Source organism: Alligator mississippiensis, chromosome 3, assembly GCF_030867095.1.
Source record: "Alligator mississippiensis isolate rAllMis1 chromosome 3, rAllMis1, whole genome shotgun sequence".
NCBI classification, from domain to species: domain Eukaryota; kingdom Metazoa; phylum Chordata; order Crocodylia; family Alligatoridae; genus Alligator; species Alligator mississippiensis.
The window spans coordinates 193,487,553-193,514,202 of NC_081826.1; the positions used below are offsets into that span (position 1 = coordinate 193,487,553).

Below are 26,650 nucleotides of genomic sequence, written 5' to 3' on the forward strand. Positions count from 1 at the left end.
AACGAAGCGGTATACCCGCGGGGATAATTCTTAGTGCCAAAGCACACACAAAACAAATCAGACCTTTGGGTCATGACACTTCTATATAAGGATTTTTCCTAGTATTAAGCAAAAAGCATCCAGAGGCTTTTTATGAAGTGTTTTATCAACAGGATGGAGAATCAGGGAAGCTGACATTTTTTTCAAGCACTTAAAAACAGACTATGATGGAGCCAGGACTAGAACTTAGTTCTCTTGACTCCTAGCCACATTAACTATGAAACCATTCTGCATTTTAGGAAGATAATTCCCAACAACACCCTGACTGAAAGTGAGAGAGAAAGAGAGATTAATTTATGCCTTGTGACTGCTATGTATAATAAGTACGTGGGTGTCAGCTTCTCTATAGATAATCTTTTATACATTTAGTGTTTTTTTTGTATAAAACAAGTAGTATTGGTACCCCAGAGAAGGCATTTATTTGAACATAGTGAATCCATGCAAGTACATACAGTTCTTCTACACTGTAATTCTCAAATAATGTGTGTTCTGTGCAGGTAGTACATAAAAGGCTTTATAAATGAAAATACAGGCTTCACTGGAAATTGGCTCTGTATAAAAAGTTTACATATCAAGTACGGTGTATTTTTATCCTATTGCCCCAACCTTCCTGTTTTTCCCTATGAATAGAAACATCCATCCAATGCCAACAAAAGTAAATCCAGATTAGATTACCAATATGAGAGGAAGGAGACTTTCCCCCTTAAGGGTCACATTATAAATAGTACAGTATTTGTGTTCCTCTTAATGTTGGTTTCCAATGAAAGGAAAGAGAAATTCCAGTTCAACATACCAGATGGTCAGTGATTCAAGCTTGAAACAAGTAAGGTTCTCTCTATAAGGCACAGAAGCAGGAAGAAAATCATAATTAAGTATTAGTACAGTATATTTATAAGGACTATGCATGTTTTACCTGCAAGCAACTGGGTGTTGCTTAGTTTGCCTGAATAGCAATTCTTCTACAAAAACTGAAGGGCCATTTATATACAATGATAGGTGATAAGGGGATGTTTATCAGGAAACATTTGAAAGGATATAGAAGGTACAGTTGCCAATAACATGCTACCCGGGCTAGGAAAAGGATGTATTAGCATATATCTCCAGGTTTCAGCAGATGGAACTCCACCATAGGGAACAACATAAGAAGCAGGTCATAAGAATGTGGCACTATCTGTACACACAGGTATTTAAATATCTTGGCCCTATGAACAGTCCAGAAGGAGAAGTAGATAGTTTGAGGTCTGCTTAGGAACATATGGAAAAACTTTTTTAGATTGGCTATATTTGACCTTGAAAATGATATTGTTCTAATGTCCTGTAGAGTTCTGGAAGAGAAGAACGAAGATGCCCTTTACATTTTAAAATTAACTTGTGTTATTCTTCTTTGACTGGAAAACTGGACACTTCTGTGAATCCCTTTTCTCCTAAATTTTAAAATATAGCAACACTGTAAACAAAATTGAGCTTGAAAGTGAAGTTTGCTGTTGTCTGTTTTATCCTACAGGTATCTACATATTGCTTAACCCTCTGTTCTATGTTTCCAATGAATGCTAAATAGAGATAAAGAGCAGTCGGCAGCACCCGTTGTCTACTCAACCCCAAAATCATGTGCTGAGTCATTTTAGGATGACATGCATGTTTGCTTGCAACATATCAGCTATTTCCAGAGTAAAAGTATAGGACCATACATATAGAACTCATGTGGGGTGCGGGCTACAATGAGAGACTCTTCTAGAAATGAAGAGTGATATATAGTAATTTGCAGCAAATTGGTGTAAATAGCACATTTGTATGATTAAAAAAAAATGATTTTAACATTGTATACCATCTCTCACAGGGCTTTAAAAAGGAGACTTTTTGTTACTTTTCAAGTGGGGAGACAGGGCACAGAAGGATTAAGTGGAATAAAACAACTCAATTACATTAGATGCCTAGTGCTAAATTCACCCAAGTTGAAAGGCAGTACAATTAAGACCTCAGTTGAAGATGTAGGTTGTGCCAAGGTTTGTCCTCACATGTATGCCAATGACTGACTTGGGGTGTTGAATTTCACCCTCAAATCTTGGTGAAATTCAGCTCAATCTAGAAAAAAAATTAGTAAAATGATGGGCACATTCCTCAAGAGAGAGAGAAAATCATATGCTACCTAAGAATTAATAAATTTCTAATGACTAGCTAAATATTGTGGAGCTCTGTTTCTCCTTCTTGGACTTCTCTGCAGAAATGTGCTTAGCCTGCTAACACATGTAGGTGAAGTTCTTCTTATGATCCTCATTTCTGTCTGCTTTGGCCAGAGCCAAAAAGCTTATTTAAAAAAAAAAAGACAAACCTCTGCTGTGAAGCATAAGACTAGCACAGCACTGTCACTGTCAGAGGAACTGGATAAGAGATGAGCACAGGTTTCCCTTGACAACTGCTGGGGCTAGGTTCCTGAAAGTTCCCATGGTTGGCAAAATTGGTTGGTAAGACAAAAAGCTTATGGGAAAAATGGCAGGTGGCAGGCTGATGCATAGCCATGGAAAACCGTGGTTACTCAAAACTGTATACCGTGGTAGCCGAAATGGTACATAGAATATTAAACGTGGATACTCAAAACTGTGGTTGGTGAGGGAAACCTGTATCTATTCTTACTGCTAAGTGCGTGGGTTTGTATGCAGGTAGAGTGAAAAGGGTAGAACAACTACTCATTCTGGTTTGTGGGATGAGTCATAGTCCATCCTAGTCATGAAATGTCCAGGGGCCTCCTTACTTTCAGATGCAGGAGCATGAAACAATCTGTAAGCACAGGGGATGGTGCAGAATCTGAGGGCAGCAAAGTCAAGCAACAGCTCAAGCAGGCTCTTCTGCTGCACGCGAATCTGTTCCCTCATTCCCCAGCCAAGCTTTTGGATACTGTACAGCTGTTCTGTCCTCTCTCCCCGTCTTCCTCCTTCCCTCTTCCCCACCTTTCCTTTGTTCTCAGGTGCTCATCTCGCCTATGCTCAATTCATTATGCAGTAGCTCATCTTCAATCCCTTTCCTCTTTCCACTGCGGTTCCGTGTCTTCTCTCCAGATGCCAGAAGTAAAGGGTCCTGCCAAAGAAATGAAAGAACATAGTTTGTCCATAGAAAGGGCAAGAATCCCCTTGTTTTCTTTATGCATAAGGCCAAAGCCATGGGTTGATATTGAATCGACTCGTGGTCCTTTCCTTTCTTTTCCACACATTGGCCTGTTCATAATTTACAGATAGTTAGCTTGCCAGCCACAGAAGCAGTATGGTAAGTTAATATTCATGTGTATTATTTTGTTTTTAAAAAAATGGGACTTGGTTGGAGAAGATTTGAGATAATCATATCAGGAGTCTGTTTTCAGTATTATCTATAATATTATTTCAGGCCAAAGAAGTCTCTGAGGATGTTAACTTGTTTAAGATCCATGACTGGAAGGAGTAATTACCCTAGCCCAGGGGTTGGCTACTTTTAGGAATGGCAAGCTGAAATAATTCCACTCATTTTGTGATAAGCCAGATCTTCAGACATGGCTGGCACTTTTCCCTGCTACTTGCCCAAATCCCCCTCCTGACTCCATTACTTCAGAAGCCCTCCACCACCAATAGCCAGCCCATGAAGCCTGAATAAAACCACTCCATGGGCCAGATCTGGCCTGAAGACTGGAGCTGCCAGCCCTGCTCTAGGCTAGGGGTGGAATTCTGTCAAGGAGATATTGTGGATAATTTATATGGGAATAGCTGTTCTAGTCAATTTCCCCATGTAGCCCTTAATTTAGAGGACAGATTATTCCACACCTGCTTAATATGATACTTCTTGCACCTTTCTCTGGATTTTCTGGTACTGAATATTGTCACAAGCAGCACACTAAACTAAGTAGCCTGTGAGCTTAGATCTAGCTGACAATTCCTATATCTCCTAGTTTTGTTCCTCTTTCACTCTACTTGCCAGTGCTACAAGTACCATATGGGAATTTAAATGAATAAGTCTGTGCCAGACTGTCAATAGATGTCAGATTGTAAATTTGCTAGTTAAAAAATACAAGCTCACGTAATGTCAGCAGTCAACCTTTAGGCAAGTGTACCAGTAATAAAAACTTGGCTCTAAATCCCAGAAATCCAACCTAAGAATGGACATTTTCCTTATCCATTGCTTTAAAAACTATTAACTACACATAAAAAGTGACATACTAGGTCAAGCCAATGGTCCATCTCACCCAGTATCCTGTCTTCAACAGTGGCAGAAGTAGATGCTATGTACAGGTTGAGGATTGAATCAGATATCTCTAAAGTGAGCTATTCCCTAATGTGTGAGGGTTACTGCTTGGTTTTGCTTTGTCTTAATAAAGCAAGCCCAAAGGGGCATTAAAACTAATTGCTGTGGTATGGCCACTGTTCATATCAGGATTGAGGGACAAGATGAAAGCAGTGTAAAAATGCTTTAAAATGCTACCTATTTAAGTCATTGTAAAGTCATTCCAGTACAAAAGAGTAGAAGGTATCACCCCTTTAAGAGTTGATATTAATCCAATGCATTAATTTTAGCAATGTCTTGTAAAGTGTTGCTTCATTAACCTGAATGTTCTTGATAAGCTCTTTAATTGCATATTCAACCTGATTAGTCGCTATGCTAATTTTGAGGAGGATGCTCGATCTATCTGAATTTATTGACCCACTATCGGCTTATAGGCTGAGAGATACCAGCATTTCCCACTGATAAATTGGAATATACCAAGGACCTTAGATGGGTGGGCCGAAGCTACCACAATGTTATAAAGAAAATATCTAAGAAAATGAAACTAAGAAGAAAAAGGGTGTGTAAATGTCCCTCAGTGACCCTCATTACCTTTATCAAAGAGAACAAGTGTGGGGAGTGGAAAAGGGACAAGAACAAGAATTTTGGATGGTCTTGAATCAGTATTTCCCACTGCTATGTATATAGTTTTGCGCCTTTGGCATCACGCAAATGCGGGCAATTCTCAGAGAGGATGGTCATCAGGCAGTGTATACGACAGCACTAGGAACAACAGAGAAACTGAATTAAGATCATGAGGTAAGCTGTTATTGTTAAGCTGAGCACCAAGGGACCTTTGGCTACAGCAAACTTTGCTTTTTTGATTACAGCTGAAAGAAGGCATGCACCAAGTACACTGAATGTAGTGTTTCTCAATGGACAAACTTCTTTTGTTTCATTTGTTTTTCCTTAATCTGAAATAAGGTAAATCTCTGAGAGCACTACGTGCGTCTTCTCTATAATGTGCTACATTATTTTACCTTACAAAATGGCAGCTGTTCCTGCTACAAAGCAGGCTCCTAAAAATGTACAGATGCAGCACCAAAAATGTAAAGGCAACAACTGAATACCTGCACACTTCACAATATCAAAATTTTAACAGGAACTGTTTTCTTTAAAAATACCATTTTTAGAAGGATTTGAAATGAAAAATTTGCACAGAACAGCTCTTTCTGCAGACGTGATAATTATTTTCTTTATACATTTTCATCAGTATCCCTCCCATCTGTCTCTGTGAGCCCCTTTTTATTATTATTATTTAAATCAAATTAAATAAAAGACAGCTATCCAACGTTCCAGGTATTCTAACATCTCTGTGCCAGTACAATAACATCTCAACAGCATTAAAATAACCAGTTCAGCCAATTGAACTCAGCCAAACCCTTACCTACAAAAACTCATTTCTGTCCCTGCATTCTTCCTCCTCAAAGCAAACTTTTGCCCTTCTCCAAAGAGTGCATCAAACATCTGTCCTTGTAGATGAAGCACTTTGTCTTCCCTTTACTGCATAAGTGCAAGGCCTTCACTATGCGAGGAAACTGATCAGCATCTTCATTGCAGAATAAATTGTTCTGCGACAGTTCCCTCTATAGATACTAAAATTCTGGAATAAGTTCGTTTTATTTTAGAATAATGTGTCTGCACAGAGAAATATTTCACAATATCTCTTAAGGAATAGCTTGTTTTTCAGTAGAATTGCTCGGACCTTCCCTGTTATGGCAGGGGATCCAGGTGCTATTTTAAGACCATGGAAACTAGTCAAAGTGAAGACACATTCAATTGTGTGAGGTCTTTGGGTGTAGTCTTCCTGCCTACCACCTTCACCCAAGAGCTGAAACTGAGAGTCCAAATGCATTACTCCTGTGTCCAAAACTGACTTATCTGATCTAATAGTTTAAAAACACCTTTTCCCAGAATGTCATTAAAAATGGGAGTCTTGTGGTTCAATTTCTCTCTTCAGAAGCCATGTGGGTGTTAAAAGTAAATATGTATATACAGGTAGGCTTTTGACAAACTTTACAACATACGATTAAGCTCTTGTATCATTTTAAGCAAAAAGTAAAGACCATTTGCAAACAATCTTATTCCTACCTGAAATACCGTTCAATCTAGCTCGTCTTCCTTTAGAAGTCCCCACGTATCCAACTGTGCTTATTATGTAGGCAGTACGTGGCTTCTTACCGTACTCTTGATCAACCCTGCACCGATGGGTAACCTTGCCGTGAAAAGGGAGTTCAGCAGCTTTCCCCACTCACCAACAGTTTCCTGTGCCTCTGTCTGATTCAGTTAGTCTATATAAGGTCTACTTTGTCATCTATACTATAGTAGTTCCTGTGACTATAGCAGGGTAAAGCTAGCTTTAAAAAAGCAACATGTTACTCAGTGCAGGATAAATTCTTGGGTGGTTGGCCTATGATGAGCTAATGTAGCTAGCCTGCTACCAATATCCAAACCAGACGTTTTGAAGCAACACCATACTGTAGCCACAGTCACTGCAGGTCTTCTGCAAGACAATTTTAAAGCTTTTTTGTTACCTCAGTAACTTTCAGATGTTCCAGGCCGAACCCTCAATAGACAAACTTAGCCAGGCTGGTTTGTCTAGGCCTCATTTGGCCTACGAGGACTTAACTACTAATCATAGTCCTTGGTCTGGGCAGGAAGCAATACGCATTGCAAGTAAAATTAATATGGCAGAGACATTCATGCTACAGCAACCATTACAGCAGCAACTGCATAACTTCATGTGAAAAATTAAGTTGTAAATTGTACAGACAAGTTCCCTAAATCATCATCACCTATCTGTAGACATGTCCAAAAACTTAAATGGTTTGACACATTTCTTTTGCCAATTCAAATCTTGCTCCAAACCCCTGCTTATGTCCAGTAGGCAAAAAAGAGTGAGCTCTCCATCTACTGGGCCACTGAGAAAATGGCTCTGCTAGAACTAGGAAAGGAGGGTTATGAGGAGCAGGAAGAGCTGGAGTCTGACATGACGGAAATAATTTTTATTGGCCCCAGGGGCGATGTAATTGATTTAAACTTTACCTTCTACGTCTTATACTCAGTAGGGTCTGAAAAAAAATGACATAATTCTACTTTTTTATTCAGGAAATGCTCTTGTGTGATCACATTTGTACAAATTCACCTCAGTTTTACAGTAGGGTCAACCATAGTTTTCAAGTGGAAAGGACCACCTGTTAAGAGCATTTTATCACGAATATTTATGTAAGTAGGGTAAACAAGGTTTTTTGGAAGTCTGTGAGACTGATACACCTCAGTCGGGAAGTGCTTCTGAAAATCTCACTGGAGACTTTTTTTTTAAGTCTATAAAGGAGCATATTAATCTCTCTCTCAAGCCCATATATATAAAAGCTTGTGGTGTCTATATTATGTATGTTGCAGTTATATGGGTTTATCAGTCCCACAGACTTCCACATAGATATAAACTGCAACATACATAATATAGACAGAGCACAAGCTTTTGTGACCCCCCCCAGTTGACTCCATCAGATGCTGTGAAAGGATAGGGCTGAGCAGAGTATGAAGTAGTGTGAGTGATGGGAATACAGATTCTTTTTTCTTTTTTGGCTTAAGACCAAATTAGTTCTGCATTTCAAATTGACTGAGCTGAGCTGAGCTCAATCCTTTAAGTCTGTGTGGCTCTAATACAGGGCAAGTCTCCTCCCTCCCCAACTCAGTATCAGTTCAGGACTTTGCATACTCCCCAAATCCATGGTAGGCATCCTACATGCAGGGCCTATGCCCAAGGGTGTTGGGAGTTCAGATGTCCCCCTAGTCACTTTTGCTCCTAGCCAAAAAGCAAGCCAGGAGGAAAGCATGAACGCAGTCCGATTATCACACAATCCTGCAGCGGAGTTTCCTGCATTTGAAAACACACAAGGGTTCCCCTGTCTGTGCTGGAAGGCACCGGCCTAGATTAGGGTACAGGATTTGGGAAAGGAGGACCACCTGTGTGTGTGTAAGGGGGGAGTGCTGATGGGCACACAAGTGTGCATGCGTGTGTGTGCACGGGTGTGCCGAGGCACAGAAGCATGGTGTGTGTGATGTCATCTATGTCATGCAGTGTGCGTGTGTGATGTGTCATGCAGAGTGTATGTGTGTGATGCATGTCATGCGGTTCTTCCGGGGGCCCGTGTCCCTGCCGTGCACACCTCACTGCAGAGGGCGCTCACACACCGGAGTGGAAAGCCACCACCCCCACCCCTCCAGGTTGGTGTGTAAACGCTAGAGCTCCCAGCCCCCCCCCCCCGCGATGCCGGAAGCAGGCCCTCGTGCAGCAGCAGGCACAGCTGCTTCCGAGGCCGCGGCGCTGGCAGGGGAGCGTTGCGGGGAGGCGGAGCGAGCACGGGCGCGCCGGCAGCGCGGCGCTCGGGCTGCCTCGGCCCCTGGCTGCAGCATGTGGAGGCCGGGGCCGCCTCGGGTCCTGGCTGCGGCCGCCGCGCACCTGAGCAGGCGGGCGCGGCCGGCGGGGAAAGCCGCTGCCGCAGGGCGCCAGGCCGTGAGTAGCCGGGGCCCCGCGTGCGGCCCGGCCGGGCCGGGGGCGGCGGGGCCTGGCACAGGCACGGCGGGAACGGGCGGGCCGCGCCCCCCATTGGCTCCAGCCCTGCAGAGCGGGAGTTCCAAGCGGGCTGTGGGGCATTGTGACGTCACCGCCGAACGCAGGCCGCCTCTGACCTAATAATAGGGGGAGCATCTCTGCTTCAGCTAGTCCATTCCAGGCGGGGCTGGCATCCGGCCCCGGCAGAGTCATGGCCCTGGCCCCCTGGGTTCGGCAGTTTGGTGGCAAAGGAGTGGGAGCTGCCATTGCTCCCTGCTCCCCGAATTTCCAAGCCCTGCTCCATCCTAGGTGTTGTCAGCCCCCTGCTGCGCCTGTCCCATAGACCCGCTGAGGGACCCGGCACTGCCCATCCATCCCATAGGGCCAAATGATTGGGCATCACTGGTCTGCAAGGCGGGCCTCTGCCCTGCCTCCTAGGCCTGCCTTCAGACTCCTCGGCTGTTGCTGAGCAGAGCAAGGGAGTTGGCTGTTCTAGTCTAAAGGTAGGGCAAGGGCTTTGTGCCTCCCAGATGGGAAGCCAGGACACTCAGCAAATATGTGGAGATGCATAAGGGAGAAATTCTTTGAAACCAGCCTAGTGGTTCCTCAGCAAGTGTAGAGTGAAATATAGAGAGGAGAGCTATAGGCCTGACTTGCTGCACCTAGCCAGGTAGTCTAGAGAGGTGTCTTTCTTTGCCTGCCTTCCTCATACCTCCTTCTCCTCCCAAACTAGTCTTTTAAGACCAGGCAGATCCTTAGCTAATCCTTGTCCACTTTTCCATCCCATTAATGAAAAAACAGAGAGAGAGAGCAAAATAACCATAACCTAGTGCAGTAGTTCCCAAGCTGTGACAGATTGTACCCCACCAGTTTAAAATGATACAACCTTAAGTACCACCAGCACATTTTGGTCAAATGAAGTAATTATAATCTGTTTAATGCATATCACTGACAAGTTGTCTGCATACCACTGGTGGTACATGTACCACAGATTGGGAACCGCTGGCCTAGTGGCTAGGGCACCTGCCTGGGATATTCAGAACCTGGATTCAGATACTAGTTCTACCTGACTGGTATAGGATCTTGACAAGTACCCCAGCCACACTGCTCAGTCTCTTCCATTGTGCATAAATTAAATTTTCATTGGGTCAGCAAGGGAGCTGGATAGCAGACGAGTTGAACAACTCCAGCAGAACAGAGACACCCACTGCAAGAATATTAGTAGCCTGCTGAGAGGCATGTGAATTTTACTAATCACAAGGATAGACTGATTCTGTTGTCTCTTGCATGTCTTTTTTTGTGAAAGGTGTGCAGGCTCTTTTCCTCTAGGTGGCTTACATACAGTTTGGGCATCCTTTGGACGTCTGAGATCAGGCCCCTTGATAGGATAGCTAGAGGATCCCGTTCTGGGGCTTTGGCTTGAGTTAGGGCTTTAGGTCTGTAGGACAGATCATGTTAACTGGGGCAAACTTATGTGCCAAGCAGGGTTGGCTGCCTATATGGTTAGATAGCAGCTGAGTGCTAAGAATAAGAGTAGTTCTGAAATTGTAGAGTTAGGTACCTATCTACTTCAGGCGCCTAAGCACCTTTCAGGATCTGATACCACTGACTGAAGTGGGCTCTGAGGCACTCCTTTTTTCTTTTCTTTTTTTTTGACCTGAGTCAGCAACGTGTGAGAAGGAGCCAAATGAAAAGGGTTGTTGTTTTGAGGTGTTATATTTTTGTGCTCCCTGCTCTATTGACAGAACACAGGATCACGTGATGAGCAGATCATTCCAGTAGTCTGTGTTTTGGTCCTCATTCAGACTGATTCTGTGTCATGTGAACAGAAGTATTTTAGAACGGTTGATCTCCTTTGCAATCCCTGTTTTTAATTTTCCCGAACAAAAGCTAAAGGCATAAAACACACTTTTACCAATTAATTCTGAGTATCAACATTCTTTGAATGCCCTGGTTGAATAGGAAGGCAAATGAGATACATTTTGCATGTCAGTAATTGCCATAAAATCCCTTAGCGCTGTTGTCACTGCAATCAAGTGCTAAAAATTGCAACATAAATTACTTGTAGAATATGTGTCAGTGTGTTTCTTTTATGGATTGACCAACCACCACTTTTTCTCTGACTTCAGTCACTTGTCCATGATTCTAGCACAAAGAAATCTGGGAAATATACTTTCCTTTGCTTTTTACCTGGATTCTGACTGCTTGGATAGAAAGGAGATGTTTCAAATAGTACCCGTCTATTAATTTAATTTTTCCTTAATAGTGGCAGTAAGATAAAGCCAATATAGCTCTGCATTTCTTTTTCTGGCCTAGTGCATTTTTGCGCTAATGGTAAATTTCTGTTAGTTATTTGGGCAGTCATTTCCAGTATGTGGAACTGTAGTTTGTAGATTTGGAACAGTTCTAGTGTTGCTGTCACCATATGGAAATGTCTTACTTTCTCAGATACTTTTTGATAGGGAGAACATCTGATGAAATAGTCTGTTGCCTACAAAAGCTTATGCCTTTGAATCAGTTACAGTCTCTAACAGCACTTATACATGTGCCCAATGCCTGCTTTGACGCATGCTAATTAGCAGACGAGTCTGCTGGAGCGTGCTAGTTAGCCACCCAGAGCATGTGTAAAAACACCCAAAAGTTCTACCTTGTCCTGCCTTATATTTGTTTAATAAGCCTGTGTCTGAGCCTTTTAGTAATGCAATTTCAATGGAAATACACTATTTTACCAAAGGGGAGGTTTTTTATTCTTAAGGGCAAGGAACATCCACAGCTCTGATTGCTTTCAGCTGGAGATGTGGATGCTAGTCAAGCCTGATGATCAGACCCGGCATGCGTGATAACAAGCACACAACATTAGTGGCCACTTGAAAATGCTGGCCTCAGTGACTTACCCATGATTGCTCAATAGTTCTCTTTCAGAGCAAAGAATAAGATTTGGATCACCTTTCTTAGTCCAGTACCTTAAAAACAAGACATTTTTCCCCTTCATTAGTCAATAGTAAAAGCAAGAGTGCCTCAAAAATTCGTAGATGTATGGAGTGGGATTCTTATGATAATTTTTTTGTTTCTGTGTTGGTCCTGCAATATAATCAGTATTTAACATTACAGGCAATTTTTTATTAGGTTAAAGAAATAAAAAATATGGTGTTGTATAATATTTTACTTTAACATTTAATTTAACTTCTTTTTAGGAGTCTCATCTGCAGCAATTAACCTTTGGAACATGGTCTAAGAACAAGAATGTTAAACTTATGAATTTAAGAAATGTAGGAACTTTGAGTAATGAAAGGTAAATATAATGAGGCTCTATCTTAGGCACAGTAATAATTGGGGGGAGGGGGGAACAAACACCCATTGCCTCATTAAGTATCCTTATTCCCAAGCTCCAGAGTTTCACCTGAATATGTAATGTGCTTTTCAGCACACGGCTTATTAGAAAGCTTCTCCACTTGCACATGATTTATCTCATATCTACAATTTAACCAAGATGATTTTCATGTTTTGTTTTGGTTGTAAGAAAAATCATTTCAATCTAAAGTGAAAGGTGTTTTGTTCCTAGTAATCCTGAGTTTGTTTATGTGGTATTTCAGCTCTTTAGATGAAACTACTTATGAAAAACTGGCTGAAGAAACACTGGACTCATTGGTAGAGTTCTTTGAGGACTTAGCAGAGGAGGCTTTTACACCAGAAGATTATGATGTCTCCTTTGGGGTATGTTTTACAGTTTCTATGCTTGTATGTAATTATTATAGGGGGCTTTTTTCTTAGTAATAGAGGCTTCATCTAGTCATCTTACTGTAAGAAACAGGTCACACTGAATAAACTGTGAAATACATCCAAAAATCAGTTTTAAATACTATATCTGAGGTTACTGGTTGTATTTTGGTGAAAAGGGACACTTGCTGTCTTCTTGGTACCATCAGATTTGAAGAAGTGTAACAGTTAATGCTTAAACAGTGAAGTCTTTTTCATGATAGTTAGCCATTCTCAACACAATTTAGACACTGTTTTGGAAAATGATAATAGCAATATTCCCCTGTCACTTTCTTCAAGAAAACATTAGTAGATTAAAAGATGACAGTAGTTACTATTTCTTTCAAATACTTACATGTTTTATGTATAATTTGTGGAGTTAATAGGGTGTTATGTTGCTGTGCTGTTCAGGAGTTAGAAAGACTCCTCGTTTTGACTTCACAACACCATGTTTTGCTATGGAATTGTGGCTGCTCCTATCTATATGCCTGCTACTTAGAGGTTTCTGCCTACTGTCTCTGCCAGATCAGGGTTCAGGCATGTATAAGTGGGTTATTGACAGGAGAATTCAACTGTAGCTTTTGTGTGTTGCACAGAGGCTTCTGGACCTAAACTCTATCCCTATATAACCTTTCATGGGTACAGTGCCCATTCTTTATTTTACACACGCATAATGGAAGCATCACATTTTACCAGGTTTACCCCCTTTTTCCAATTAGTAAATGCTAATTGTTAGTAGATCTGATCTTGTACTCAGAATTTTATCCAGTAAGTTTTCCAATGAATTAGAGTGATGTGTTGTTCAGTAACTGCTATTCAACCAGACATTATTAGCATTTCAGTTTCTGTTCACCATAAAGAATGCATAAAAATCTGAACAGAAAAATAAGAGACTTCTGTAGTCTGGGTGTTTCTTCAGATTCAGTATGTTATGATGTTTTAGTACTTAAATTGCCTTTCTCTCCTGTAGCTTTCAAAGCTGGTGCTTTTTGACATCTCACTGAAAAGTTCTGAGAACGTTGTTTACATCTGTTTTAATGTCTAGCAGCATTTTATTGATAGATAGGTGGTATTGTATGTGATTAACACAATTACTATTTAGATTCGAAGTGAATTATGCTATCACCTTGGCTTTCCAAAACCAAAAACCATAATAACATGAAAAGCCGCAAGGTGGCGCACTTGGAATAGAGCTGGAGGTTTTCAGTTTTTCTGACCTTTTTTAACTTGTATATGATTACTGTCTTGGAGTGCTGGAAAAAATTCCTTTTGAGGGTAATCTTGTTAACAGAACAGAAATTATAGTATCCAAAGAAGCATGGAATAATTTCTCATTAAACAACATGTAATATAGTAAAATAATTTTCAAATGTCATGTTTTAATTTTTAAAATACTAAGATAATTTCCTTTGTTTTTTGAAGTAGTGTTTCATTAGTGTAACAGAATGAGTGGGTAAGTGTTTGGCCCTCCAGGTTTTGAAGATAACTTTCACTTAATTTTAGGTTTCAGAGCAAGAATCATCTTGCATTTGGGTAATGGCATAAGCCTTGGTATAATGTTCTCATTATTTTTTTAAACCTATTTGCCACCTGTACCTCTTTATCATGCAGCACATTATATAGAAATGTTGAATAATGTTGTATATTAGTTAGAAGAAAGAACAGTTCTATGTAAGAGTTTAAATAGGAATAATTCATAGGACTTGAGGTTTTCTAACATTTCTACTTTTTGTTCAGTTATCTGTGTTGTTTTCATGCAGGTGTTAGAACATGGGGAAACAGGAAAACTGAGCTTTTAATGACCAAGAAAACACATTCGTTTTCATTCCAGTGACATGTTAGGTGGAAATAGTATCTGGTATAGGGAGAAAAAGGAATGTCTGGTTGTTCTAATACCTGATGCATTTCCACAGTATATAGTTTACAGTGCATTTTTTTCTTTTCCCTTTAAGTGTAATTTCTGTCACTTGCAGGTTAATTCAATCCAAATGACATTTCTGACATCCTTTAAGTTAGAACTTGGAAGGCGAGTGTTAGACAAGTAATAGTTGTCTTTTAAAATAAACTTGTGAAAATTATAAAGCTTCACGATGAGAGAAAGATGCATAGAAAAGAAAGACTCTAGGAAAGTGTTGCGTAAATGAGATAGCTGACATGAAACATGTCTCAAACAGTTTAGAAGTGAAACATTCCTGCAGTATAAATCAGAATCTAGGCACTTCATCACGGTTACTAGGTAACAAGCTTGGCCACTTGCTTGAAGACTGTTTACAATTAGGGAGAGAAAAGTTAGGCGGACTTGAATGGCTCGCAGATTCTGTAATTGGCTATAGAGCCTCTTGTCTTTAGGCCACACCTGTCTACTAATGAATAAAACTAATGGTTGTCTGATGACTATGGAGTTCTTTGTGAAGTTAATTGATGGTCTCAACTGTATTCTTAGAGAACCAGATTCCTACTTGATGATTTAACACTAATTAGCAGCACATTTGTTGGCAGTCTCAGAATAGAGTTCACAGCTCACAGTTGTGTGCTAACTTTGTGATGGGTGCATATGAGACCCAGTCCATAACCAGATGAGCTTGCAGGAAGATTACACACACAGACACACACACACACACACACACACACACTACACATCATCATAGTGACCAACATAAATTCCCACAACTAATGGTGGCCTCTCTCTCCAGATCCATCCTTAAGGCAAAATGACTTAGAATTTTTTTTCATTTTAATTTCTACATATGATACAGACAACTCATATGCTGTTTGCTTGTTGAACTGACAGAGCTTTATGTTAGGGGGAAAAATTCTTAAGTAAACGTGCGTGAATATTTTTTTGTTTTAGATTGGGGTGTTAACAGTTACATTAGGTGGAGACATGGGAACCTATGTAATCAACAAGCAGACGCCAAACAAACAGATTTGGTTGTCATCTCCTACTAGGTAAGTGGATATGTGCTATGAAATGTCTGATAACTAAGTTGAAGTAAAATGTGCATCTCTTATTCCTGCAGGAAATATTTTATACCCCAATCACATGTTTTGTAACTAGTCCTTTTTCAGACCCATACATCAAACTTGATTTTTCTGTAGTGATGTGCTAAGTCCTTGCTGCTTACACTGAGATAATGACTGACAGGACAGGGCGCACCATTCTGCAGATTAGTGCAGTAGTATAATGTTATAAAACAAATTACATTCCATATTTTAAATATCCAGTTTTCAAAACCACAGTGTAGCTTATTCATAGAACAACTAAACAGCTGTGACTGAAAAAAACCCTTCAGTTGGAAAAAGAGATGGGATGGTTATGTTCTAAACTGTTTATATTTAAATAGGGTGGATCTTTCTTCTTTAAGCGTGTGGGTTTCTTGGGTTTTTTTATATGCTTGTTTGTTTTGTGTGCTTTCCCAACATTTGGTTTTTATCAAGTTTCATAATATGAAGGTCTTGATTGCTTAGTCCTGTACTGTTTCTTTTACAGTAGTTTGATCTATCCCAGGTTTTGCATTTGGTTATGACTAGGAGATGCAGAATGTGTTGAAAGAGTGCCATAAGGAGGCTCACTGAAAGCTCACTGTGAAATTTGCGCTGCTATCCCAGGAGCAGCACTGATGGGGCTGTGGGATGGGCAGGACTTTCTCCCTTTGTTGTTGATGATGGGCCTACCTCACTAAAATGGATAAAGACTAAGCACTCGATCCAGTTATCCAGGTAGATTTCTTGGAGGTAACTGAACTAAAACATATTAACTATAAAATCAGAAATGGATCAAACTATTGTGTATTAGGCTTAATTTTACAAAATACATTTTAACAGCTTGTTTAGATATGAGTTTCTAATTATTTGCCTTTCTGTTTGTAATTGTTTTATTGTATCCTTTTTCTGACGTGGATATACAGGGCACCAAGATAGCCATTGTTTATGGCTGCTAATCATTCTCTTCTCTCAGAATCCTACTATCTTAAATCGGGAGGCAACAGACAACCAAGCAAACAAATTTTATTTTTTTTAGGCACATGGAGACAGTGTATCAGAATCTGAGCAAGATTTTTTTTTTACTTCAAGCATAATACCAATTCAGGCTCTGTTTAGTGAGAACGTAGTTGTTGTAGCAACAACATATAATTTTTCATCTGTATCTGGAAAGTAAAAAGTGAAGGAGTTTATATTGTGTTTGGATCTATTGAACATTTGTTATGTAGCCAACACTAGATGAGCTAAGAAGTTCCTGCGTAATGGGTTTATGGAAAAAATTATAGTTTTAGTACTAGTTCTAATATGTTTCAAGAATGACGGAAGGAACAAAACTTATATCTGCTGAAAGATCCCTAAAGTGATTTTTTTCATGCATGTGCTTGTGTATGTTGTTTATGAAGGTGTTTTGCTGTTTTTGTTTTATTTTTGTAAAGGTTTTGCTTTTTTTCATTTGGCTTATGTCAGTGTGGTAAATTTATTTGTCTTGGAAGAAAATACCACATATTTGTTTAGGTTTATAATTCCTCCTGAAACAACTTGTCTTATCTAAGATATGGATGTATTGCACATTTGACAGTGATGTCTGTATCTTCTGTATGTGATGGGCTAGGGAATAAGGAATGAACACTGCTGCCATTGTTGATCAGTATTTGAATGTTGTTGGGTTTGGTGGAGCAGCACAATAAATGTAAAATTGTTGAGTGGTTCAAGGCCACTTTAGCAATCAAACCACAAAGAAAAACGGGAAACTTCTGTTGAATCGCTTTGGCTCCTGACTGCCTTGCTTTGTTATGTGCAGTCAGGTGGACTAAGCTTGCATTTGTATAGCTGTACACAATTAGTAAATTTAAGAGGAGGTGTGCTACTTTCAAACAGTGTCTCTTTTGTGCGGCCTATTGACAGCATGGGCAAAAGCCCAAAGTCCAAAAATAAACAAGGCTTAAATATTGGTAGCTAACAAATGAATAAAATCTGTTAGCTTCCTTCTGTGAGAGATTAATTTATTATACAGAGTTTTGGCATTCATAGGTTGAGTTCAACAAAATGCTTGCCTTTATTTATTTTATTTAAATATTTATGCAGTATTTCAAACTGTAAAGTTCAGTTAGTATTTATTAAATCATATAACAATTTTATATATTTATAGTAATATAAATTGATATTTACTAGGTAAAATTTGAAAACAACTCACAACATTTCTCTCTCTCTCAATATAATATATATATATATATATATATATATAGTTTCTGTTTCTTAGGTATTTATTGAAATAGCCATCTTAGACTAGTTTCCATCAAATATATGTCATTCTAGCTTTTTCTGGGCTTTGTCTCTTTTTGTCTTCCAAAATCTCATGCATTAAAGTGTTGGATAGTTAAAGCTTACATTTAAATTTATACAAGTGAGAAACACGTCATAAAATAACTGGAGCACCTAATTCTAGCCATTAGTTCATATACAGGAAATGAGATGTTTTTGTAAGTTCACAATTCTTTTGATTTAACTTTATATGGGCTTTTATTTATGCCCTGAAGATTATTCATTGCAATACTGTAAATGAGGATGTTAATGTGTCAGGTTTTCTGTTAGTTTTTAGACTCTGCAGACTACTGTATGTATATAGGACAGCATGTTTTGTTACAGAGCATGCATACTTGAATCACTTTTAATCCCAAGGAAATTTGACCTAGAAATGTAAATTCAGAGATAAGAAAGTATTGAAGTCTTTCTTCTGTTTGTTCATTCTGTACAGATATTTTTACTCCCTTCTGTCTCCTCCTTTTCTCCAGCAAATGTTAACAAAAATGCATTTCAGGCTTGCAAGACAATTACTACTAACAAAGCAGTTTTAACTTAATTCTTACAGTGCCTTTCAGCTATTATTCCCATTTTACCAGCAAGTAGCTGAGTAACAGAGTGAGCTAACCTCTAAAGCAGGGGTGGCCACCCTGTGGCATGGGTGCTACAAGTGACATAGGCAACCTCTGCATGTGGCACATGGCAAATTGGGGAGGGGTAGGCAGCATAGTGGTGGAAAGGGCAGGGAACAGAAACCAGAGCAGCAGCTTGGTCAGGGAGGACCAGACAGGGAAAAGAAAGCAGATCAGGTAAGGGAAAGGGTTCAGCGGCACTTGGGGAGTGTGCAGACCAATTTGTGGCAGGCATGCCAAAAACGTTGGCCCCGTGGCTCTAAAGCTACAACAGGAGTGGTGAGCAGGGCTTGTAATTGAACTGAGGTCTGGATTTACCCACCAAGCATCCAGTGATACTAGGAGCTCTCAAATATAGATCTCCTACATGGTAGCGTATTTTTTTAAGTTAGCAATTTTGTCACTATTTAAGGGAGAGAAGATTATTTCTGTAGCAGTTCATCTTTGTATACTATTCACAGCTACAGTTATAGAGGGAACTAATGAAGTATAGATGGCTATACCCTGTACAGGAGGGATCGTGTAGAGAAAAGGGGCGGGGGTGTAGCTCTCTATGTTAAGGAAAGCTACGCGTCCCTGCAAGCCGATATTGGCGACCAGGGTGGACGGCTGGAGACCCTCTGGGTTAAAATCCGTGGGGAACACGGCACAGGGGACACAATGGTGGGAGTCTATTACAGACCTCCCACCCAAAGTCCTGAGCTTGACCAGGAGTTTGCCCAGGAACTGGCTGAGGCAGCTTGCTCCAGGACCATGGTTGTCATGGGTGACTTCAATTACCCGGACATCTCGTGCGAGGATCGCTCAGCAAAATCTGAGCGGTCGCAGAGCTTCCTCTCGTGCGTGGATGACCTCTACCTGACTCAAGAAGTCTATGGGCCAACGAGAGGCAAAGCGCTGCTCGGCCTGGTACTGGCTACTGGGGATGACCTAGTTGGCGACCTAGTGATCGATGGGAAGCTGGGTGACAGCGACCACGAGCTGATCACCTTCACCATCTGCTGAAAAGCTGGCAAGTCAGTCAGCAACACGCAAGTCCTTGACTTCAGGAAAGCTGACTTTGACAAGCTCAGGAGGCTTGTCAGTGAGGCCCTAAGGGACTGTGACCACAGGGAGAGGGGAGTTCAAGAAGAGTGGTTGCTCCTCAAGGGAGCGATCCTCAATGCACAAACTAAGTCTATTCCATCTCGGAGGAAAGGCAGCAAGAGGGCACAGCAGCCCCCCTGGCTCTCCAGGGACCTAGCAGACCTCCTGAGGCTAAAAAGAAAGGCCTACAAAGGATGGAGGATTATTCTGCACTGGTCCGGTCCTGTAGGGAGCAGACCAGGAAAGCCAAGGCTGCAACTGAACTCCAGCTAGCTTTGAGCATCAAGGACAATAAAAAGTCCTTTTTCAGATATGTGGGGAGCCAGAGGAAAAGCAGGGGCAACGTTGGACCCCTGCTGAACCAGATGGGGCAACTGACAACTGACGCCCAGGAAAAAGCCAACCTATTAAATAGGTACTTTGCGTCGGTCTTTCATCAGCCCCATGGGACGCCCGTGCCCGCTACAGGGCCAGGAAGTCCGGGTGAGGGTGATCCCCTGCCCTCCATTAATGCTGACTTCGTGAAGGAACATCTTGAGAAGCTGGATACCTTCAAATCAGCCGGCCCTGACAATCTTCACCCCAGGGTACTCAAGGAGCTGGCAAGCATCACAGCCCAGCCTCTAGCGCGGATCTTTGAAAACTCTTGGTGCTCTGGTGTAGTGCCTGACGACTGGAAGAAGGCCAATGTGGTGCCTATCTTCAAGAAAGGGAGGAAAGTGGATCCGGCTAACTATAGGCCCATCAGCCTGACTTCTATCCCGGGGAAGATCTTAGAAAAGTTTATTAAAGAGGCCATCCTTAATGGACTGGCCGACGCCAACATCTTAAGGGATAGCCAGCACGGGTTTGTTGTGGGTAGGTCTTGCTTGACCAATCTCATTTCCTTCCATGACCAGGTGACCTATCACCTGGACAAGGGAGATGAGATTGATGTCATATATCTTGACTTCAAAAAAGCCTTTGATCTGGTGTCCCATGATCGTCTCTTGGAGAAACAGGCCAATTGTCGCCTTGGGTCCTCCACGATCCACTGGTTGGAAAATTGGCTCCGGGGTCGGACCCAGAGGGTAGTAATTGATGGAAGTCACTCATCGTGGTGTCCGGTGACCAGTGGGGTCCCCCAGGGCTCTGTCCTTGGACCCATACTGTTCAACATCTTCATTAATGATGTGGACACTGGAGTCAGAAGCGGACTGGCCAAGTTCGCAGATGACACCAAACTTTGGGGCAAAGCATCCACACCAGAAGACAGGCGGGTGATCCAGGCTGACCTGGACAGGATCAGCAAGTGGGCGGATGAGAATCTGATGGTGTTCAATGCCGATAAATGCAAGGTTCTCCACCTTGGGGAAAAAAAACCTGCAGCATCCTTATAGGCTTGGCAGTGCTATGTTGGCTAGCACTATGGAAGAAAGAGACTTGGGGGTCATCATTGACCACAAGATGAACATGAGCCTGCAATGCGATGCTGCGGCTAGTAAAGCGACCAAAACGCTGGCTTGCATCCATAGATGCTTCTCAAGCAAATCCCGGGACGTCATTCTCCCCCTGTACTCGGCCTTAGTGAGGCCGCAGCTGGAGTACTGCGTCCAGTTTTGGGCTCCACAATTCAAAAAGGATGTGGAGAAGCTTGAGAGAGTCCAGAGAAGAGCCACGTGCATGATCAGAGTTCAGGGAAGCAAACCCTATGATGACAGGCTGAGAGCCCTGGGGCTCTTTAGCCTGGAAAAGCGCAGGCTCAGGGGTGATCTGATGGCCACCTACAAGTTTATCAGGGGTGACCACCAGTATCTGGGGGAACGTTTGTTCACCAGAGCGCCCCAAGGGATGACGAGGTCGAATGGTCACAAACTACTACAAGATCGTTTCAGGCTGGACATAAGGAAGAATTTCTTTACTGTCCGAGCCCCCAAGGTCTGGAACAGCCTGCCACTGGAGGTCGTTCAAGCGCCTTCATTGAACACCTTCAAGATGAAACTGGATGCTCATCTTGCTGGGATCCTATGACCCCAGCTGACTTCCTGCCCTTTGGGCAGGGGGCTGGACTCGATGATCTTCCGAGGTCCCTTCCAGCCCTAATGTCTATGAAATCTATGAAAGTCAGGCAAGAGAGCTCTCAAGTCATGAACCAGATAGCATACTCAGGTACAACTAGTTCCCCTGATGTTTAACAGGATTACTTGTGTTGCTTGAAATTCATTAAGAACTCAGTTAAGCTAAGTAATTCCTCAAGGTCATGTGTTGGAATTGGTATTAGAATTGGGATTATAATTTGGTAATTTCTGAGTACTAGCCCATACCTCTGTTTTACTACCACTTGTTTTAGCTATTGCCACTTCCTGAACTTCAGTGTTTCAGATCCTTCGGTCATTGTTTTGGAAGTGTTCACATTTTAGAAATGTTTGACCTGTGCTTATACTGTGCTTGTGTTCTGTTTCCTAGTGGACCCAAGCGCTATGACTGGACTGGAAGAAACTGGGTGTACACTCATGATGGAAAGTCCCTTCATGAACTCCTGCAAATGGAACTCTCAACAGCATTAAAAACTAAATTAGACTTATCTCCTTTAGTACATTCTGGGAAAGAAGATACTTGATCATTGTCTGCTTCAAGAAATCAAAAGACTTTGGTCGGTGGTCTTTCTCTGATTGATAGTTCCTGAGCTAATTTTTTGTTCCATTTTTGCCCTCCTTTTTTATTTTGTGTTTCTAGCTTCACAACATTGTGTAACAAAGTGAGAATAATATATTTTTGTTCTTAGCTCCTCATATTTGAGTTTCCTCTGTGTAAATGTGTGAATTTATGTACAAGTTGTCTGGATTTATTTTTTCCCATCATTGCATTCCCAGCTAACAGCACAGTGTGCACTCTATTGGTGCTGAATCATGTTTTGATTAGTCAGTTGGGCTTGGCTGGTGATTTCTTATCAGTGCAGCAACTCTAAACAATGTACAGATGGGCTGCCACAGTCAAAGGAAACCCTGATACTCCCACTGGAACAATTTGTGGTACTTTATTCAGAGCCCAAGAAGACTGGGATTAATTGATGGCAATAGGGTATTAAATGTGAATAAGAGTATTGCAACATGGTCCATTACATTTAGTTAGTCATGAAGGAAATAAGTAAGGGGGAAATACTCTTCTTTTTTTCCTGTGATGGATGTACTAGAAATCTTCCTCAGAAAACATTGCAGAATTTACCCTCTAATCTTTATTTCTGCCCTTTCCTCCAATCTCTAGGTTCCTTTACCTTTACCTTATTTTTCCAAGATGTGCTTTATACCTCTTTCCAGGCTGTTCTCTGTGTAGGTCTTGGTGATGCATGGAGTTAGAGAAGAAAGCTTTGATTTTTGTATAAAGAGTGTGTGTGTGTGTGTTTATACACACCATAGTAGAGAAAGTGGTTTTTAATATTTTCCTCTTATTATGAGCTCCTTCACAGAGTAAGGGAACAGGGCATGAATATGTTGACTTTTAAAATGATAAATAAGCAAATTAAAGTTATTGTATTGACATAGCACAAAAAAGCAAAAGGTCAAGTGTTGCATTGGTATGTTATGAGTGCACTACTGATGTGGCTGAAATCATACTGCTTTTGGCTTTACGCATCTCAACACAAACAGTTGCTTGTATCAATAGTATAATAATGCAAACCCTGTTGTCTTGGAACTGGGAAGGTGGAATCTTCTGTCAGACTGAGAAGCAGCAGACAAAATAAGTTATTTATGCAGTATTACACCAAATGACTTATAAAAAATCATTTAGTAAGTAACATGCAAACCTGTAACACTAAAACTTGCCTCATTGTATCATTGCCATTAATGCTCTAGAAATGCTCAAGTTGCAGCAAGGGAAGTTTAGGTTAGATGTTAGGAAGAACTTTCTCATTAGGAGGGTAGTAATACTAGAACAGATTATCCAGAGAGGTTGTGAACTCTCTATCCTTGGAGGTTTTTAAGACCTGGCTAGACACAGCCTTCACTGGGATGATCTATGGGGATGGTCCTTCTCTGAACAGGAGGTTGGACTAGATGACCTCCTTATGTCTCTTCCAACTCTAATTTTCTATGATTCTGTGATTCTAAAATAAACCATAAGAAGGAGCATAAAGCTGTGCTCTCATGCTTGAGAGAGAGACTAAACCAAACGTAAGTGTTAATGTTATATTAAAAGAGGCCTGGTGAATTATTTTGAAATGCAGCATTTTCTTACGCACTGGATTCCACTGACTGTTCTTACATTCAGTTGATTTTGCTAGCTGACATTGTTACTGGCATAATAATACACCGTTTAAAAATACCAATGAAATAAATAGTAGTATTCAAATAAATATTGATATAAATATAGGAAAGTAGGTCTGGAACATACTTTACAAGGTCATCTAGTCCAGCCCCCTGCTCAATACCTCCCTTGCTTAATCAGAGCCAATGTCTAACCTCCTCTTGAAAATTTCCAGGGATGGAGATTCCACAGTTTCTTTAGGTAGCCTGTTCCAACGCTTGACCACCCTCACAGAAAGTTCCTCCTAATCCCCAACCTAAATTTCCCTTGCTGGTATTTGAAGCCGTTGCTCCTAGTCCTGCCTCTTGCATACATAGACAAAAGTCCCTCTCTATCCTCCCTGTAATCACCCTTCAGGTATTTGAAGACTCTTATCAAATCCCCCCTCAGTGTTCTCTTCTCTAAACTAAATAACCCTAGTTCTTTCATCTTTTCCTAAGTTTTGTCTCCTGGGCCTTTAATGATTTTTGCTGCTCTATGTTGGACTATTCAAACTGTCCACGTCTATCTTGGAAGTGTGGCCCAAAACTAGACATAGTATGCCAGGTGAGGACTCAACAGCTCTGAACAGAGCAAAAGAATCACTTCCCTTGATTTGCAAGTGACACTGAGTAATACAACCCAGTATGCTGTTGTTTTTGGGGGTGTTTTGCAACACGAATACACTGTTGGCTCATATTCAGCTTATGGTCTACTGTATCCCCTGGGTCCTTCTCTGCAGCACTGCAGCCTAGCAAGCCATTCCCCAGTCTGTAGTTGTGCACAAAATGTTTCTGTCCCCAGTTGCAGGACTTTGCAGTTCCCCTTTCTGAATCTTATCTGATTGATTGAAGACCAGTTCTCCAGTCTATTCAGGTCATTCTGGACCCTAGCCCTGCTCTCCAGAGTATCCGCGATTCCACTCAACATGGTGTCATCTGCAGTTTTGCTAATTGTTCACTTGATCTCATTGTCCATATCATTAATAAATGCAATGTGCAATACTTTCAGGTGGTGGTGTGCAGCATTTAGGATTAAAATGGAATTCTTGTTAGTGACTGCTTCCATCTGTTAATTAAATCTGAACTAGCATCTCGTTGGAACCAGTTCTGAATTAATTATCCACACTGCATATATTTTAACCAATGGAAAAAGGATCCAATTATCTGAAACCTGCTTCTCCACTAAATCATTTCTGAAATGCAGCACTTTAGGAGTGGACAGATGTACAGACCCAGCTGTGTCCCCTAGCTGCCATGCCATGCCATGCTCACAAGGTAGGGGGCACAACAGAGGACTGCTGAAATCTGTGGTTCTGCTCCCCCCACCGCTGGGCAGTGGGGGCATACAGGGGAACGGTGCTGGCTGCTAGGGATCAGCAGCCCCTTTTCTGCAGCACAGCCAGTGCTCTCTGGTGCACTCTGCTTCCTAGAGTGCCTCCCACACCAGAATGGAGACTGGAGGCCCTGCACCTCTTCTAATTCTGGTGCTGGGGTAAAGGGCCATCCAGAGGGGTTGGAGGGAAATGGACCACTGTGGGATGCTGAAGTAAGAGTCCTCCCCTATTGCAAGTCACACATTTATGCATATCTAACAGAAAGTGCTTCATTTGAAATGTTAGCTGTTTCCTTCAGAGTTAGTTTTGGAGCGCTTCTGCCATTTTTGGAGTGCTTCAAATGCTATGTCTGCCCATTCTCTAAGCCTGAAATCTGCAACCTACAGCCTGTATGCTGAATCTGGTTCAGGGATCTAGAGGGCTTCAGTGGTGGAGGAGTGGGGGGTGGGGAATTTGGTGGCACCATGCCCCACCATGGCCAAGCAGCAGGGAGCTTTGTCTTTGGCAGCAGGTCTTAGTTCTGGCCTGCCTCACACCTGAGCTGGGTAATTATGAACTGCTCCTGACAAATATTGTTGACCATTGCTCTAATGCAGGGGTGGGCAAAATATGGCCCGCAGGCTGGATCTGACCTGCCAAGCATTTTCATCTGGCCCGTGGATCCCACCAACAAATTGTGCTCTGCCCAGCTGTTCTGCCTGCGAGTGTGGGAGCAAGGTGCCCATGTGTACACCCACTCCCCCAAACATACCCTATTGCCTTGCTCCCACCCTCATGGACAGAAGGGCCCCGCCTGGTCAGCGTGCAGCTTCCGCAGGGGACTGCTGCTGCAGCCCCCAGGGACCTGCTCCACTTCCTTGGTCTCCTGTTGGCTCTGGGCAACAGGTAAGGAAGTGGCAGAGGTGGAGCTGCAGCTGGGCAGGAGTGCAGAGCTTGGGGCTGGGGATGGTAGCAGCACCAGAGCCACTGGCCAGGGGAGCGACAGCAGCATGGAGCTTGGCTGGGCAGCATGTGGGTGTGAGGGAGGGTGAGGGGGTGTGTGGATCCCCTCTACACCCCCATGTCATGCAGCCCCCAGCAGGCAGTGGCAGCAGCAGCAGCAGGTGGGGCACTCAGGGTGCAAGTACCTGGTGAGGCATGGCTCTGGCTAGCAGCAATGGGCGCAGCCTCCCCTGGGTTGTTTATTGCCAGCGCTCCCTGCCACTTGCACAGCAGGGAGGGAAGCCCCACGTGCTGAAGCCCGCTGCTGTCCCTGCTGGGGCTGCGCAGCACAGGATAAAATCCCTGCACTGGAGCTGGCTGCCTTTCCTGCCCCATGGGGGAAGGCACCCAGGGCTTCCCTCCCCTGCAGCACAGCCCTGGCAGGGAAAGCAGCCGGCTCCAGCTCCTGCGGCTTCTCTCCTATGCTGCGCAGCC

The 26,650-nt window shown here is 42.2% G+C and overlaps 1 protein-coding gene and 1 long non-coding RNA gene across 2 annotated transcripts; one reads left to right on the forward strand and one right to left on the reverse strand.

Annotated features, from left to right (window-relative positions):
• Nucleotides 1–433: 433 nt before the first annotated feature.
• On the reverse strand, nt 434–9,225 carry LOC132249503 (uncharacterized). Its single transcript, XR_009460983.1, has 3 exons — nt 9,016–9,225; nt 4,873–5,043; nt 434–3,111 (listed from the first exon to the last, which is right to left on the reverse strand). It is a non-coding gene; the product is annotated as an uncharacterized LOC132249503 (long non-coding RNA).
• FXN (frataxin) lies at nt 8,557–24,902 on the forward strand. The gene is made up of 5 exons (XM_059724777.1): nt 8,557–8,839; nt 12,073–12,170; nt 12,472–12,592; nt 15,486–15,583; nt 22,081–24,902. The coding sequence occupies exons 1-5, from the start codon at nt 8,594–8,596 to the stop codon at nt 22,232–22,234; spliced, it is 717 nt and encodes a 238-aa protein (XP_059580760.1). The 5' UTR covers nt 8,557–8,593; the 3' UTR covers nt 22,235–24,902.
• The last annotated feature ends 1,748 nt before the right edge of the window (nt 24,903–26,650 follow it).

Coding starts and splice junctions, on each gene's coding strand:
- FXN (XM_059724777.1), top strand. CDS start 8,594: ATGCCGGAAGCAGGCCCTCGTGCAGCAGCAGGCACAGCTGCTTCCGAG. Junction 12,171..12,471: donor GGAACTTTGAGTAATGAAAG/GTAAATATAATG, acceptor GTGGTATTTCAG/CTCTTTAGATGAAACTACTT. Junction 15,584..22,080: donor TGGTTGTCATCTCCTACTAG/GTAAGTGGATAT, acceptor TCTGTTTCCTAG/TGGACCCAAGCGCTATGACT.